At 40.9% G+C, this 17,366-nt stretch overlaps 1 protein-coding gene across 1 annotated transcript in view; it reads left to right on the top strand.

Moving 5' to 3' along the window:
* The first annotated feature begins 2,068 nt into the window (after positions 1-2,068).
* The window catches only part of PDZD8 (PDZ domain containing 8), a 101,692-nt gene continuing 86,394 nt past the window's right edge, over positions 2,069-17,366 (top strand). Inside the window, exon 1 of the mRNA XM_001927541.5 lies at positions 2,069-3,142. Within this exon, the coding sequence (XP_001927576.2) occupies positions 2,277-3,142 (866 nt within the window). The 5' untranslated portion in view covers positions 2,069-2,276. The remainder of the gene's footprint in view (positions 3,143-17,366) is intronic.

The raw sequence follows: 17,366 nt of genomic DNA, 5'->3' as shown, positions 1-17,366 counted from the left end.
TTAACACATGGGGAAAATATTTTTTTCCCCAAAATGTGCTAAGCTCCTTCCTGGATTTGGAGTGCACTCCTCAGGGGGCAAGTTTTGCTGGGGACCCTGTATAATGGATTGAGAAGATTTGGGATTCCCAAAGGTAATCTGAGGAATAAGGAAGAGGTATGAGGGAGAAGAGGGAGGCACCTGCGAGATGGAGTATGAGACCAAGTACTCTTTCCCAGAAAATCACCGACTTTCCTTGTGGGGAAGGGAGGTGGTTGAAGGATATTTTAAGATGCAGAATGCATTAATACATTCTTGGAAGATTTTGTGTCTCAGTAATATGAAGAATACTCAGATAATCTTCCACCCCACCTCCCGCTTCTGTGGCATCTCCAGCTACAGTGGTGCAGGAGGGTTATGAATTAGGTTTTGGTGGAACTTGAGGAACGGTCTATAGTTCCCATTTGGGATGAAACAGTGTAGAACTGAGATAGCAGCCCAGAAGCAGAGGCCAGGAGCCAGAGGGGACCACAAGCAAAGAAGTTTCCTGGAACTCCCAGATATCCTGGCAGGGCTCTGACATCTACAGGATGTGGATTATGGTTTTCAGCCGGCTTCCCTCAGCCTGCTTACCTTTGCAGAGTAAAGGAGCCATTCTGGTCTCACACCTGGACCTGAGTAAGTGAGATGAGATCCGCCGCGTTCCTAAGTTCTATACCTGCTTCGGTTGGGTCAGAATGGGGAGAACTCTGTTTTTTTGTTCTAGAATCACCCAGACTTAGGACAGGCACTGGCTTGGAGATCTTCCAGGGCTAGAGAGGAGCACTGCCCTGGCCCCTTAAAGACAGCCAGGCTCAGCCTGACTTTTAGGTATGGAATAGCTGACCCTGGTTGGAGTAGGGGTAGATCGTTGGAGTATCCATGTAGTTGGAACACATTAAGCATTTATGATGTAACCAGAGGGCAGGAGGAGTAATAGTGTTGCTGGGCAACCTGGCTTCATTAACTCTGGCTTTTGTCAAAGTGCTACCCTATGCAAAATTCCCTGAAGTACCTACCCCCCCGCCCCCCGCCCCCGCTCCGAACCCCTGCCCAACTTCCCCTTCCTGTGCACCTGGATACAGTAAACCCCCTTCCAACTCTATGGTATCATAGTCCAGAGTAATGGACAAGAGTTTAGGATTTAGTTTTAGAAAAATCAGTCTCCACTGTGTGACCCTAGGCAACTTCCTTAGCCTCTCTGCGCCAGTGTTTGCATCTGTAAAGTGGGTGGTGGCTAACTCTGTCTCTTAAAAGGACTAAATGTAATCATACGCTAAACCCTGCAAGAACTTGACAGTGAGGCTCTATACATCTTCCAATCATCCTGCTAATTCATCTCGCTCAACCTCGTACTGGCTCTTTTACGTCTCTATCATTCAAATCTCGAATATCCACCTAGGTGATAAAGTTAGTTCGCATCTGACGCCTTTTTTCTCGTCCCTCCTTCCCAGGGCCCACCCTCCGCGGACGCAGAGCGTCCGCTGGTCAGACTGATGGTCGGCGACGGTAGTCTCTGAGGCAGTCTAATCTTGTCCTCGGCTTGGAAAGTCGCAAACGGCCAGCTCAGATCCTCTGCGGCGCTGCCCTGCAGGGAAAGCCGTCAGCCTATTCTCTGGGGTGTGAGGGGAAGAATCACACTGCAGCAGAGGTAACAGACAGGGATCGCGGCCAATGAGGGGGGATGGGCGCGTTAGAAGATAACGAGAAAACCAGGATCAAGAACGCCGCGTGCCATCTCCGCCCGGCCTCCTTATCCTCCAACTGGTGGCCCCAGTTATCCTCTTGATTCCGACAACGACTTCAGAAGTGACAGCCACGTGGATTGCGGGGGATTGGAATGTTGGTCTGGGGGGGCGGGGCTGGAAGGGCGCTAGGAGGTGATGAAGGACCCGCGTACGCGTACCCGGGCGCTGGCTGCCAGGCGACGCCGTCGGGAGCGAGCACGTTGCTGATGTCACGCGCCGTTCTTCCAATGAGCGGAGGTCGGAGGAAGACGCCGTCCCGCCCCCTCCCGCCCCCGCCGCCTCCGCCTCAGCGGCCGCCTACGGGAGTGTCTAAGGAGGCGCGGGCCGCTGCAGGCTCTGGCGCTGCGCCGCGCGGGCCGGAGCCGCTGGACGAGGCCGACGGAGCCGCTCGCCCGGACCCCGTCGCCCGATGTCCTCAAGATGGTGGCAGCGGGGAAGGCGGCCTGAAGAAAGCAGCGCAGTGGGCGCAGGGACAAGGGCCCGGGCGCCCCGGGCGGAGGCGGTGGCGGGATGGGGCTGCTGCTCATGATCCTGGCATCGGCCGTGCTGGGCTCCTTCCTCACGCTCCTCACCCAGTTTCTGCTGCTTTACCGCAAACAGCCCTTGCCGCCACCGGACGAGGCCGCCCGCGCCGCCGAAGGCTTCCGCTACATCAAGCCGGTGCCGGGCCTGGCCCTGCGGGAGTACCTTTATGGCGGCGGCGGGGCTGAGGAGCCCGCCGGCGGGTCCCCTGAGGGCGGCGCGACCCCGACCCCCGAGACCCCCGCCCCGCCGACGCGGGAGACCTGCTACTTCCTCAACGCCACCATTCTGTTCCTGTTCCGGGAGCTGCGGGACACCGCGCTGGCCCGCCGCTGGGTCACCAAGAAGATCAAGGTGGAGTTCGAGGAGCTGCTGCAGACCAAGACGGCCGGGCGCCTGCTGGAGGGGCTGAGCCTGCGGGACGTGTTCCTGGGCGAGACCGTGCCCTTCATCAAGACCATCCGGCTTCTCCGGCCCGTGGTGCCCTCGGCCACCGGGGAGCCCGACGGCCCAGAAGGGGAGGCGCTACCCGCCACCTCCCCCGAGGAGCTGGCTTTTGAGGCGGAGGTGGAGTACGACGGAGGCTTCCACTTGGCCATCGACGTGGACCTGGTCTTCGGCAAGTCCGCCTACCTGTTCGTCAAGCTGTCCCGGGTGGAGGGGAGGCTGCGCTTCGTCCTCACCCGCGTGCCCTTCACCCACTGGTTCTTCTCCTTCGTGGAGGACCCACTGATCGACTTCGAGGTGCGCTCCCAGTTCGAAGGGCGGCCCATGCCCCAGCTCACCTCCATCATCGTCAACCAGCTCAAGAAAATCATCAAGCGCAAGCACACGCTGCCGAGTTACAAGATCAGGTGAGAGGGAGGTGGGGTGGGGGCCTGGCTGCTGGGAACTCGGGCCTGCCGACTGGGTTGGGGCAGGAAGAGCAATGATATATCCCCAGCCCTGGACAGGGCCCTAGATAAAGGCAAGTAGTGCCCACATTCTTTGCTTCCGAAGGGCATTAATAGGAGCTAGAAAACTCTTCTTGTGTCTTGGGCATCCAAGGAGCTGTCAGCGTGGCTCAAAGCAGCCTATTGAAAATGGAAGGGAAGTCCAGCCTCCTGCCCCCACCCCGGGAGTTGGCTCTGGGACTGTTGAGAAACTGTTCTGTACGTGGTTGCTGCATTGAAGGCAACTTTGCAGCATCACCTCGGCTTCATTGAGAAATTGTTCCTGGATACGAAGTGCAGGCGTGAAGCGTGTGCTGGTAGCCCAGGGCTGTTGTATTTTGCAACTGCGGACCAGTTTTGGCGGTGATGCTTTGGCAACTTTCGGGGCAGAGGGAGTATCCATCGGAAACGAAAAGTTTTCCTCAGCAAATTGGAAAAGAGTTGGAAACGTATTGTAGTTCTCTGTACTTTCTGTATTACATTTTTTGTGTTAATGTCCTCTGCCCTTTTGTGGCAGCTTCTATAGCGCAAACCCAGATTCTAGCTTTACTGTCTACTCTCTGTGGTTGTAACTTCCTCATACAGTACCTGAAATATAGTACCTGCAGACAGTATTTTAAGGATGGGTAGTGATTTTAACTTTTTAAAGGCATCCTGTATCTGGTGGCTTGATTTTATGTAGTATACTATTTTGGTTAATGTACAAGGTGTTTTTTTAAAGTCAAAGAAGTGAAAGGGAAGAGGAAGTTTTAAGACCAGAGGCTTCATCCACTTTGGAAAGACTTGTAGGCATCGAAGTGGGGTCATATATGGCTATTTCTTCTAAAATAGATGAATTTTAAAATTTTACTTTCAGTTCTTTAATTTTCTGTTCATTTAAATGTTTGATTTTTTTGAAATTTGTTCTTTAAAATTCTGCTATTTGCCTTACCTAATTCCCTTTAGTGGAAGTTACATATTTCTGGATCACTAATTTTCTACCACAGTTTCAAGTATCAGTGACCCAGATAATTCAGAAATATTTTATGTTTGGGTTTGGGATGGAGTATTGACAATATGTATGTGGCAGACTTACCTTACAAATATAATTGTGTTTTGTTTGGGCTAATAGCACAGAGTGACAGCTTAAAACTGTCAGGTGGCAGGAGATATTTATAATGGAAATATTTCCATAGATTTGCAGAGTATGGTCAACTTGTCATTCACAGTTTGATTTCCTGTTCTGTGAAGTAGAACCTACTTTATAAATATTCTTTCAGCTGTGTAATATAAGTGACTAAATTATAAATGAATTCTAGTATTTAAAGCAGTGAGATGTTCATAGCAGTGTGTTGCTAAGTAAGTCATGAGAGAAAGTTGTTACAGATTTTGATATTCTATCAACTTCAATTCTTATGTTTTCTGGGTGACTTTCAAATGATAAAGCTTGACTAAGTTATTATTTGGAGATTATTTGCAGGATAGCTAGTGGTAATGAGGTTACATGTCATCTTGACATTTGTTCATTTCTAATGTAAACTTAGAATTCAGTTAAATTTGAAGGAAATTATGATTAGGAGTTATGAAGCTATTAATGGGTTTTTTGCTTTGAAGGAACTTTATCATCTGTATCATTGAATAGCATCATCATTTAAAATACAGCTAAATTCCCTTTCATTTCCTCCAAAAGGATTTTTTAAAAAACAGCATATGTTTGGTTGTGTATGGTATTTCAACTTTTAAAACCTTAATTATTTATAATATTTAAAGGCATTTCAATGGTCAGTCAGCAAATACTGCACAGAACATATCACTTGATCTGTAAATATTTTTTTCAATCTGTAAATGTTTATTGTACAAACCTTCTATGTGCTTATCTTTATTCTAGGTTCTGGGGCTTCAATACTGAACATTCTCTGGGAGTTCCCTTCATGGCTCAGCGGTAATGAACCCAGCTAGTATACATGAGGACCTGGGGTTCAATCCCTGGCCTTGCTCAGTGGGTTAAGGATCCAGCGTTGCCCTGAGCTGTGGTGTAGGTTACAGACACAGCTCAGATCCCTTGTTGATGTGGCTGTGGTCTAGGTCGGCAGCTGTAGCTCTGATTCAACCCCTAGTCTGGGAACTTCCATATTCCTTGGGTGCTGCCCTAAAAAGACGGGAAAAAAAAAAAACACCTGAACAGTCTCAACCCTCATGGAGGTTGGAGTTTAGTGAGCATTGAATTAGCTATACCTGGTAAGATTTAAACTGGAATGTAATCGATGAGGTTGAAGTAACTAGGAAGCTGATTTTAGTTTAGTAAAAGAAAATAGTAGAAATGTAAGGATGAAAAGGGCTGCTTCAGGAATTTGAGTTCTCTCATTTGTGTGTGGCTGTTCTGCCAAGAATGCTTTAAACCACTGATGCTGTGGAGCAGATTCAAATTTCAGTTAAGAGAATGAGTTAAAATACATTTAAGATGTATCGCAATTCTCATAATGAGAATTAAAGTAGCTAGTGTTTATCCTTTTTTATAGATGAGAGAAGAGTGCTCAGAGTAGTTAAATAACTCGCTTACAGTCACACAGTTGTCAGGTGGTGAAATCTAGCTCTTATAAAACCAAACTGCCTTTTTTCCCTTAAACTATACTGTGTTGTTCTTAAGGGATTTTTTTTTTAAGTGTGCCATTAATATACTATATATGGGGGTATCCTTCCAAATTAACTGAGAACTCTGGGAAGAGTGTGACTATAAAACTTTTTTTTTTCTTACATTGAAAATTTTGAGAAAGATTTTTTTTAAAGATTAAATTCTTTTAAGATTAAATGATAAGGTTAAATCTTTGGGTGCTGCCCCACATAGCATTTCTTTTTTAATCCAGTAGATTTTGTTTCCAAATAGAAGGTCTTGCTAGTTATCCTTTTTAGCCATCTAATCTACTTAGTAGAGCTAAAGCAGTAAGGAAATTGTATTGAGTTTTAGGATCCTTTGGCACTGTAAATTATATAACAGAAATATCTTGCCAGTTAACATGGTTGTCACTTCTTCCCCCTCTTCATTTGTTTTTCCATTTTCATGTTGCTAAAGTAAAGGTGGCCCATCAGGATTGCTAGTTTCCTGATGTCTCATCCAAAAATGAGAAGGGAGCTCAAGTGGTTGTTTTCTTTGTAAGGACCCAATTGATAGACACTTCATTTTACCCAACTAACACAGTCTGTAAAGCATTACAATATTTTTTAATATGTATTTATTTTCTGCGTATGATAATTTTAATTTTATTAATTTTATCAATATTTTCATTTCACCACCTCAATGTTAATTTTTTTGATTTTTTTCCTAAAATGTATATACTTTAATAAATTGAAGTCAGTTTTGGAGTTTTCTTGTGGCACTTTGGGTTAAGGATCTGGTACAGGTTGCTGTTATGGCATGGGTTTATTTCCTGGCCCTGGGAATTTCCACATGCTGTGGGGGCAGCCATAAAAAAAGTCATAGTTGGTGTTTGTTTCTGTTTTAATTAACCAAAAATTAGCCTTCAGGAGAGGAAGATTACCACTAATGTTCTTGACTACATGGAGAATCCATCTGCAACATGAAATCTTAGTAAGTCCTGATGAGTTTAGGGTTTGGAAGTCAAATGTTTGACATTCTTACTGATGCTTCTGTTTCTAGAGTATTATTACTGTGTAGTTAGCACTGGTTACATTCCAAAAGGCCAGATTGAGTTTGTAGGTACTTTTTTTTTTTTTTTTTTTTTTTGTCTTTTTGTCTTTTTGTTGTTGTTGTTGCTATTTCTTGGGCCGCTCCCGAGGCATATGGAGGTTCCCAGGCTAGGGGTTGAATCGGAGCTGTAGCCACCGGCCTATGCCAGAGCCACAGCAACGCGGGATCCGAGCCGCGTCTGCAACCTACACCACAGCTCACGGCAACGCCGGATCGTTAACCCACTGAGCAAGGGCAGGGACCGAACCCGCAACCTCATGGTTCTTAGTCGGATTCGTTAACCACTGCGCCACGACGGGAACTCCTGTAGGTACTTTTAATTTGGCCTGTACCATGGAGTTTTTTTGGTTTATTTCTTAATTGCCAACATTGAAAAGTGGAAAATTTTGCATGACTTGAATTTCTGGTTTCTCTTAGGAAAATTTGGACAATCTTGTAACACCACGCGTGCATTCATCCTAGCAATAAGATAGAGAGATGGAGTCTAGCAGCAGCTCCAAGAACCTCTTACCTGTGTAGTTTATAGTCCCTACCCACTTTCTACATTTACTGAAGGTACTTGCCTGGTCTGGCATCATATGAATTTGAGATGCTTACTAAATGAGGAGCAATACTGTTGCTCTTCATTGAAAATGAGAAGTGTTAATAGCTTGATACCAGAGGGTGATACTTTTTAACTCCTCTTTAAATATATCTTTAAAGACACTTTCACTAAGTGATTTTATTTTATAAAAGAAATTATTATAATGTTGAATTAAAAAAATGATCTATTAGCAGTCTTTAAAAATCTCTTGAAACGTGTTTTTTGTTTCTCTACAGTGTAGTGATAGTAAGCAGATTGCTTTAATGCAAGCTGTGGGTCATTAATTAACTATATACAAGCATTTACTTTCCTGATCTGTAAATAAAGGGGCATCTACTATTGACATTATTTGAATTTAATAAATGGGTATGGAATAAATATTTGAGGAGAACTTTACTTTTTAGGTTCATGTGATGTCTTCTGAACATGACTGTTTTGTTCTTTTAAAAGTATTCTGATATGTATTTGTGGAAAATTTTCAAATACTTTTAGTGACTAGAGATTGAAGAGGCAAGGACTGGGGCTATATTTGGTTAGGGTCTTTTAGCATTTTTATATTTATCTGTATCATCTCTAAATATACCATTTCAGAGAACTAAATTGGGCTTGGTCTGGAAAGCCTCATATTCTATAAAGTGGTTTGTAATTGTGTAATTTCTTCCTTGGTCTTCCAAGATGAGGAAGAAAAACATCTATTCTTAACGTTAATTACACCTTTTTAAATTTTACTGATTATTTGAGGTAAAGATGGTTTCAAGTAATCCATGTCTTAAACACTTTCAAAGTAAATTCACTGAAAGCTGACAAAATCATTTTAAAGTGTAAAGTACTAGATTTATTCACTCACTCTTTCATACTTTTCTTTATCTGTATATGGACAAGTTTTAAAAGGTGTCTTTGCTTAGGCTGGAAAATACTTTAAAATAGGTACTAAAATTCCTTAGTAATTGTAGGGATCATAATTTCACTTACTAATGTTAGTAGAAAATATAATTTATCTTTGATTCTTTGGGAGAGTGGAGACTTGATAGTAGGGCGTCACTGTAGCTGTTCTAGAATGATGATGTAGTAGATAATTTTTTAATCTATTGTACTTTTTCTTATACTCCTGCTCAGATGAGTATCTCTGTATAAGTGGAATTGTAAGATCATTGTCCCAGATAAGTAATTGTCATTTTTAAACTAGTCACTTATTTTCAGTAACTATTTCCTGAGGACTGCCATACCTAGTATTGTGATGAGAGTATGGTGCTAGAAATAGTTATGACGTAATTCATGCTCTCAAGCTGGTTAGTCTTCCTGAGGAAAACAAAGAACAATTAGAACTCATTGTAATGCTATTTGGATATGTTTAGGACCTTCAGTTTTGTGAGAATCAGAGATCAGTGTCTCTGTTAGGCAAACCCTTGATAGCTTTGTGTTTGTGTTCCTTGGTGCTCCTAAGTATACTCCGGTTTAAAGCTGGTTTTACTTCTTACATGTTGGGTTTTCTTAAGCTGATTTGAACTACTGTGATTTAGGTATTTACAATATTTTAGATGGAAAATAATATATTGAAAATTAAATCTTTGCCTAGAAATTTGATTTACACATTGAAGGGAGAAGAATAATTATGAAGAAACTGTTGGATTCTAATCAATAATGTTCAGATCTGTCGGCTCTCTGGAGAATCCCCACTTTGTTCCTGGAAATAGCCAAAGTAGATCATTATAACATAGATTGCATTGGAGGAACATGTTTGATTAAATGCTTAGTATTGATTTATAAATATTACTAATCTGTCATGTGAGGCAGAGGCACAGGTAATGAAAATCAGTTTGCTAATAACTATGCCAGGTATTGTGTGTGCAGTTCTGTACGCCTATTATCTCACTTAATAGTTAAAGCTACTGTGTAGGAGAGGTCAGTATCTCATTTTTACGGATGTGTTAACTTGAGACTTGGGGTTAGTGACCTTCTCAACGTCCTTTAAAAAAGTCCTGGACTCCCAAAGGCATGCTATGTTATTTCTGCAGAGATAAATCAGAAATTACTGTAAATAAACCAGAAGTTTGCAGATGAGCTGGTGTTAGGCCCACAAATTAAGGATGATTTTTACATCTTTTAACTTTACATTTAAAGCTGTTCAAAAAAAGAAAAAGAGAGGACTGATGTTCAACAGACCATGTGCACCCACAGAGTCTAAGATATTTATTATCTGGCCCTTTATAAAAAGAGTTTGCTAATCCCTGCTAAACCCTTAAGCAAAAAAAACTATGTCTAAGTGTCTATAAAAAAGGAACATGTATGCATATATGTTGAAAGGTACTTTTAAACCTTTTTTTTTTTTTTTTTTGAGCATCCTGTCTTTTTGGAAAGCTAATGAAAACTGTGAATACTCTGCAGAAAAATGCATGAACAATTTAATTTCATGAAAATTGTAAGATCCCCTGGAAACCTGTCTGGGATCCTCAGACTCCAGGTTGAGTAGTAAACGCAGACAGAAGGATACCGTTTTCTTTCCATAAATATAACTAAAACTAACATGCTAAAATAAGTATTAAATACTTCATACTTTTACTGGCCTTTTATGGCTTGTATGGCTTAGGCATTTCTAAAGAGCCTCTCTCTATCCAAGAAAGAATAATCTGTCTCTTTTCATTTTCCCCCTTATAGTATGATTCCCTTATAGCAGGCTGAAACTTTCTAAATCATTTGTTCAATAAGAATATCTGGCATTTCAAGTTAGTTTCTACCACTGAATACCTCATATAGAAGTTAAATACTGGAGTTCCCGTCGTGGCTCAGTGGTTAACGAATCCAACTAGGAACCATGAGGTTGCGGTTCGATCCCTGGCCTTGCTCATTGGGTTAAGGATCTGGCATTGCTGTGAGCTATGGTGTAGGTTCCAGGCGAGGCTTGGATCCCGCGTTGCTGTGGCTCTGGCATAGGCCGGTGGCTACAGCTCTGATTCGACCCCTGGCCTGGGAACCTCCATATGCCGTGGGAGCGGCCCAAGAAATGGCAAAAAGACAAAAAATAAATAAATAAATAAAAGAAGTTAAATACTGACCCAGTATTTTTTCTCTTCACATTCTCCATTTTTCTCAGAACAATGTCACCAAGAAAAAACTGTTATTAAATCCCTTTGTTCCTTTCTAGAGCCATAGGACCTACCAACACTTTTGGCATGGCAATAGAGCACGTCACACTTTGTTGGAAAGTTGGAAAGCAACTTCCTGGTCATTAGAAGTTTTACAGGGTGGTTTCAAAATCTCTTTTGCCAAATTGCTAGAACTCCCAAAAAAACACATGTACTCTTTTTGTGCTGGGGGAAATGAGGTGTAAGAGTTAATTATTTACTTTCAAATAAGTAGAACTGCAGCCGCTACTAGACACTACCAGTAATAAGGAATTACTTCATTCTTTTGGGTTGAGACTATAGAGAAGTACTTAAATTGTCTATTCCAGGTAGATAGAATTTTGGGTTAATGTGTACCCGATTTCAGCACTCTATGGAGCAAGAGCCCTTGGACAAAAGGCTTTATCTTCTCTTAGCCTCAGTTTCCATATCTATAAAGTGGAAATAATATCTGTGTCATTGGAGATAATAGACATCACATATGATACCTACTGAATAAATGTATCTTTCCTTTAGTAATGAGTTGAATATCCTACGTTGGTCAGACTTTTTTTTTTTGTCTTTTGTCTTTTTAGGGCCGCACCCGCTGCATAGGAGGGTTTTCAGGCTAGGGGTCTAATCAGAGCTACAGCTGCTAGCTTACGCCACAGCCACAGGAATGCCAGATCCAAGCCACATCTGTGACTGACCCACAGCTTACGGCAACACCAGATCTTAACTCACTGAGCAAGGCCAGGGATTGAACCCGAAACCTCATGGTTCCTAGTCTTACTCGTTTCTGCTGTGCCACGGTGGGAACTCCCAGTCAGACATTTTGCTAGAGATATGTCAGACATTTGCTAAGTAACACATTCCAAAGAATTTCCCTTTTCAAGTGAGTGATAAGCTCATTGAAAAAATACAGACAGAAAATATGAAATATCGGAGTGAACATATTCTGTGACATGTTTTCTTACAACTTAAATTCAGGGACCGTCCTCTTTCTTTTGGCTCTGCCCACGCCAAGTTCCTGGGCCAGGGATCAAACCCACGCCAGAGCAACGACCCAAGCTGCTGCAGTGACAGAGCTGGGTCATTAACTTGGCTATGCCACAAGAGAACTCCCCAGGTACTGTTGTATACTTTTTTCTAAATGTTTTCTACCTTGTTACTAATTTGTAAGAACAAGGTCATAGTTGATACCCTACTGTTTGCATCTTGAGTTTTGTCTTTTTTTTTTTTTTTCTTTTTAGTGCTGCATCTTTGGCATATGGAGGTTCCCAGACTAGGGGTCTAATCATAGCTGTAGCTGCTGGCCTACACCACAGCCACAGCAACGCCAGATCCAAGCCACGTCTGTGACCTACACCACAGCTCACGGCAATGCCAGATCCTTAACCCACTGAGCAAGGCCAGGGATAGAACCCGCAACCTCATGGTTCCTAGTCGGATTCGTTTCCACTGCACCATGACGGGAACTCCTGAGTTTTGTTTCTTTGTTTTACTCATTATATCTTAGGTTTTTAAATATACCTTACTTTATTTGCTTTAACAGGTGCTTAGAATTATTACATGGGTTGGAAGTACCATAAGTTAACCTATTTCTTGTTTTGTTTCTTAGTTTTTCACTAATGGTACCATAAATATCTTAGTACCTATATCTTTGTGTGGATACGTTTTTCTTTTGATGTTTTTAATGTTTGTTTTTTTTTTTTTTTAAGTTTGTTTTTGTTTGGTTCTGGTCAGTTTTTTTGTTTGCAGATAATCAAGTAATGCTTAGGAGCATTACAAAGTTAAAAATGTACTTCTCTCCCTTTTAATTTCATTCCTTTGATATAACCACTGTTTTTGTTTTGGCTTGCTTTTATTTTCTGTTGGCCTCACCCATGGTATGTGGAGTTCCTGGGCTAGTGATCAAACCTGTGCCATAGCAGCAAACCAAGCAACTGCAGTGACAATGCCAATTTCTTAACCTGCTGCACCACAAGAGAACTCCTGATATACCCAATGTTAAGTCTGAGGTGTACACCCAGCTCTATGCTCAAACACACATATACAAGCCTCTTATGTATTCAAGAGGTGCCTCTCTCTCCCTCTGCCCCTTCCTCTCCCACCTTCCTCCCCCTCCTTTTCTCCATAATAATAAAATGGGGGTATAATATAAATGTGACCCTGAAAATTGGTTTGTAGGTATATCCTGGACAGCCCTCCAGGCAGTATGTTTGGATCCAGATCATTCACTGATTTACCCTTGGCCATACTCTCTAGCACTGACCTTATGTTCTGAATTCTTCCTCTCAGTAGTCTGGTCTGGCCTCCTAGGTGTTCCCAGGCACCAAGTTTGCACCTGTCACAAGGCCTTTGCTAGTCCTTCTGCAGGAATATTTTTCCCACAGACAGCCAAAGAACTCACCCTGTCACTTTTTGGATCTCTGCTTCCATATCATCTTTCAATTATCCTATGTAAAAAAGTACATTCGGTTATTAAATGTGGAATTTTTTTTGCACAAACTTTTTATTGACACATAGTATGTGTGTTTCCATGTGTGTATACAGAAGCTGTCCAAATCCTAAGTATGTACACTTAATACATTTTCACAAAGTGAACTTAGCTGTATAACTGAAGTGCTGGGATTTTGAATTTTGAATTTAGTCTGTCTAAAGGATACCTGTTCATTGAATTTCTTTCTTTCTTTTTTTCTTTTTTTTTTTTTCAGGGCTGCACCTGCGGCCTATGGGAGTTACCAGGCTAAGGGTCGTTGAATCAGAGCTATAGCTGCCAGCCACAGCAACACAGGATCCGAGCTGTATCTGCAACCTACACCACAACTCATGGCAGCATCCAATCCCCGACCCACTGATCAAGGTCAGACCCACATCCTCACGGATACTAGTTGGATTCGTTTCTGCTGCACCATAATGAGAATGCCTGAATTTCTTTAAACATTGTGTGGAACACATTAACCTTTTTTTTCCTTAGTGGTTGAAGGTTGTTTTAAACACAGACTGATGATATGTAACCCAATTCAGATAGTAAAATCAGTGTTGAAGAAGAGTGCCTTCCCCCTCTACACACACATGCACATGTACATCACACACATGCGAAAGATGCTAATTGAGGTCTCCAACAGTTCACAGTGCTGACCTCAGGGTCTTTCAGGCACCTCATGGACACTGTCTCTCCTCCTCTCATTTGCACATACAAAGACAAAACATAACAAGAATATGTTTGCAACCTTCTCTAATGCTCCGGAGCCTTGATTTTTAATTTCACGTTCTTAGGAAGGGTCAGTATCTGTTAACTGTAGATTATCATTTTTCCCTTGGACTGATATCGAATGACAATAAAACTTATTTTCACTGGTTTGGTGCATAATTACCAGTTTCCGTGAAATCAGCAGAATGCTTGGAACATGTATTTCTTTTTTAATCAGCTTTATTTATGCCCAGGAATTCTTCGTGTATTGTAGGGAGAATGGAGCTGATGATAAGGGAGGTGAAGTATCTATGCTTTGATTTGTATAACTTTTCTTTTTAAAAAGCTACACAGTTTCCTACTTCCCAGAATAATTAGTTCTTCTTGGCATGCACTTAAAACAAAAATGCTGATTAGCAAGCACAGTAAGGATGTTTCAGTTGGGTTTGTTCTTTTGTATTAAGTACCTGTTACGTGTATTAGGTTCATTGGTAAGGTATGTACAAGTTGAATAGGTATTTGTAATCTAAGTATGTTTGGAAATAGTGTTTTCTGCTAGGATCAGCTCCGTATCCTGCCTGTATAATTTGTACTTTATAAGTGACATTTTTTTTTTTTTTTTTTTTTTGCTGTAAAATCTTAAGTAGCAGAAATGGGGAGATATTTCTGTTTAGTAGCTAGGTATTAGAATCTGTTTTTAAAAATGACTTTTGTGTTCTTAGATACCACTATTTTATGCATACAACAATATCTACTAAATAGTGCATCTGGTGTTCTATGCTAACTCATTGTCATTTTCATACAGTAGCTTTTCATGCATATTAGATTATATTCATACTCATTACCAAGGATGAATGTGGTTGCTGACTACACAGTCTTGCTGTCTTAGTCATTTGTTCAAACAAGTAAATAATTCAAAGCCTTTAGTTCTGTGAAACTTGCTGTGACTGCAATAAGAGCCATCTTCTATAGCTAATTTCGTTGTATGATAATTATTTTTATATACACTGAAAGTTTTATTTTGTTCTCACCGTTATTACACATTACTTACTGTAAAATTTAGGAAGACAATGCCTGGTCTATTTTAATATTTGGAAAGGTTATTCTCAATATTTAACTTTGAATTTTAATCAGGACTAGAATTACAAACTCTTGACATGAGAAGAGTGTAAAAAAAATGTTAGTAGCAGAATATAATTCTTTTTACTAGTGTTTTAGTGGTAGATAGCACAGATTGAATTTAGTTCAGATATTTTGAAGTTAGTGAAGTGTAAGGAGAAAATTCGTGACAATCTATAGTAAACCCCATGAACACAATTTATCTAAATTACAGGCCATTTTTGGGTAAATTGCTTGCTTAAAGTATTTAAGTAAATTATTCAAAATATTTGAATTTTTTAGTATAATAGAGTTAGGATTTGCTCATTTTGAAATTCATGACAGTCAACAAGCATTTATTACATCAGAGTCCTTGGTAATAATTATTGCAGCCTCTATGCTCTACAGGTTTCTCTTGAAAGTAACTTAGCCTCTTATCCTGTAACAGTAGGATTAGATGATGAGGAATAGCTGTTTACCATGGATTTCTTGATTTAGTATATACTTGGGTAAGTCACACAACTCGTAATTTTTGATACTGAATGAAATGATCTAAAATTTTTACAGTTCTTAGAGAAAAGAATTACATAAATGTTTAAGTGGCATTATTATTCACTGCTCTTTTATTTCTGCATAGGCCTAATGTAGGAATTTCTCCTAAATATGCAGGTACAAATCATCTTTAAAATATTTTAATCTAATAAATTGTGACTTCAGTTAGGTGATTGATTATAAACTGAGGGTAGCAGAGATATGAGTAATATTAAAAATAATTTATACTTCAGAAGATGCTTTACTACTTTTATTTGGATAGAGAAAAATGAGGGGAAAGCTGGACAATTATACTATTAAAGTATCAACTTTTGCCTCATTTCCCTTGTTCACATCTTTTGATGTTTCTTCATATTTTGAGTGAAGTTTTGGTCTGTTTAATAACATCTAGCTGGTTTAAGAAGAGAGACCTCTGTCATATACTTCATCTTTCACAGCTTTACCAAAGTAGAGAGATGATCATTTTGCGTTAAGATATTTTCTTTTCCCTCATCCGCTAGACTTCAGAAGAGATTTGGTTTACTCAGTAACTGTTTGATACCATCCTTGTCCAGGGCACTATGCACTGCAAAGAGATTGGTGCAGTGAGGCAATTAATAAAACAGTCTTTCCTTCCTTCAAGATTTTTTGTTTTAACCTAGCAGTGAGAAACTATGTACTTAAAGTAAAATAATGAGTTTTTATAACTTGGGATTTTAGCATTGCCATGACTAAGAGTTGTTACTAATTCAGGGGTTTTCAAAGTATAGTTTGGGGACCACTTTGGACCTTAAGAGCCTTGCAGAGGATTCTCTTAGTCAAAACCATTCTTATAATAATGCAGACGTGTTATTTGCCCCTTTTCACTCTCACCTCTCATGAATGTACAATGGAGTTTTCTAGGAATTACCTGATGTGTGATGACATCATCACCCTGAAGGATAATGGAATGTTAGCTTTTTTATTCTTATGTTTAAAAGTATTATGTCTAATTTCTAATATAGTAAGTATGTAGATATAACCCACATAAACAACAGCTTTTTGGAGTCCTTAATACTTTTTTAAAATGTATAGGGGTCCCGTGAACAAAATACTTGAAAATTGCTGGTTGAACCTGAAGTTTATTTTTACCATATGTAAAGAGGTACCCCTATTACCTCATTTCTGAGTCAGCTGTAGTGAATATTAAATGCATGTATTATTTTCCATTGCTTTATAGTATTGCTTGTGTATCTTGGTGTTGTAAGGAGCACAGGGCTGGGTGGATATGTTATAGTTATGATTGTACCAGTTACTATGTGATCACAGAAAACCACGTGAACTTCCTCATTCTTAGTTTTTTCACGTGTAAAGTAAGTCTTACTGGGGGAAAAAAAGAGAGTTCCCCTTGTGACTCAGTGGGTGAAGGACCCAATGTTGTCTTTGTGAGGATTCAGGTTTGATACCTGTCCTTGCTCAGTGGGTTAAAGATCTGGTGTTGCCATAAGCTCTGGCATAGGTCACAGATGAGACTGGGATCTGGTGTTGCCATGGCTGTGGTATAGGCTACAGCTCTAGCTCTTGATTCAACCCCTGGCTGGGAAACTTCCATATGCTGCAGATGTGGCTGTAAAAAGAAAGAAAAAAAGGAGTTCCCGTTGTGGCTCAGTGGTTAACAAATCCTACTGGGAACCATGAGGTTGTGGGTTTGATCCCTGGCCTTGCTCAGTGGGCTAAGGATCTGGCGTTGCCGTGAGCTGTGGTGTAGGTCTCAGACGCAGCTCGTATCCCGCTTTGCTGTGGCTCTGGTGTAGGCCAGCGGCTACAGCTCCGATTCGACCCCTAGCCTGGGAACCTCCATATGCCGCGGGAGCGGCCCAAGAAATGGCAAAAAGACGGAAAAAAAAAAAAAAAAGAAGAAGAAGAAAAAAAAGACTTATAGTGCTATTCATTGTTGTGAGTTAGAATTGAGG

The sequence above is a fragment of the Sus scrofa genome, chromosome 14 (assembly GCF_054392235.1).
Source record: "Sus scrofa isolate SSC_HxYL_T2T_F1_AM1 chromosome 14, Sscrofa_HxYL_maternal_Yorkshire_Landrace_v2.0, whole genome shotgun sequence".
Classification (NCBI taxonomy): Eukaryota; Metazoa; Chordata; class Mammalia; order Artiodactyla; family Suidae; genus Sus; species Sus scrofa.
Note: the sequence above shows the minus strand (reverse complement) of the source record. Positions and strands in the feature narration are given on the sequence as shown.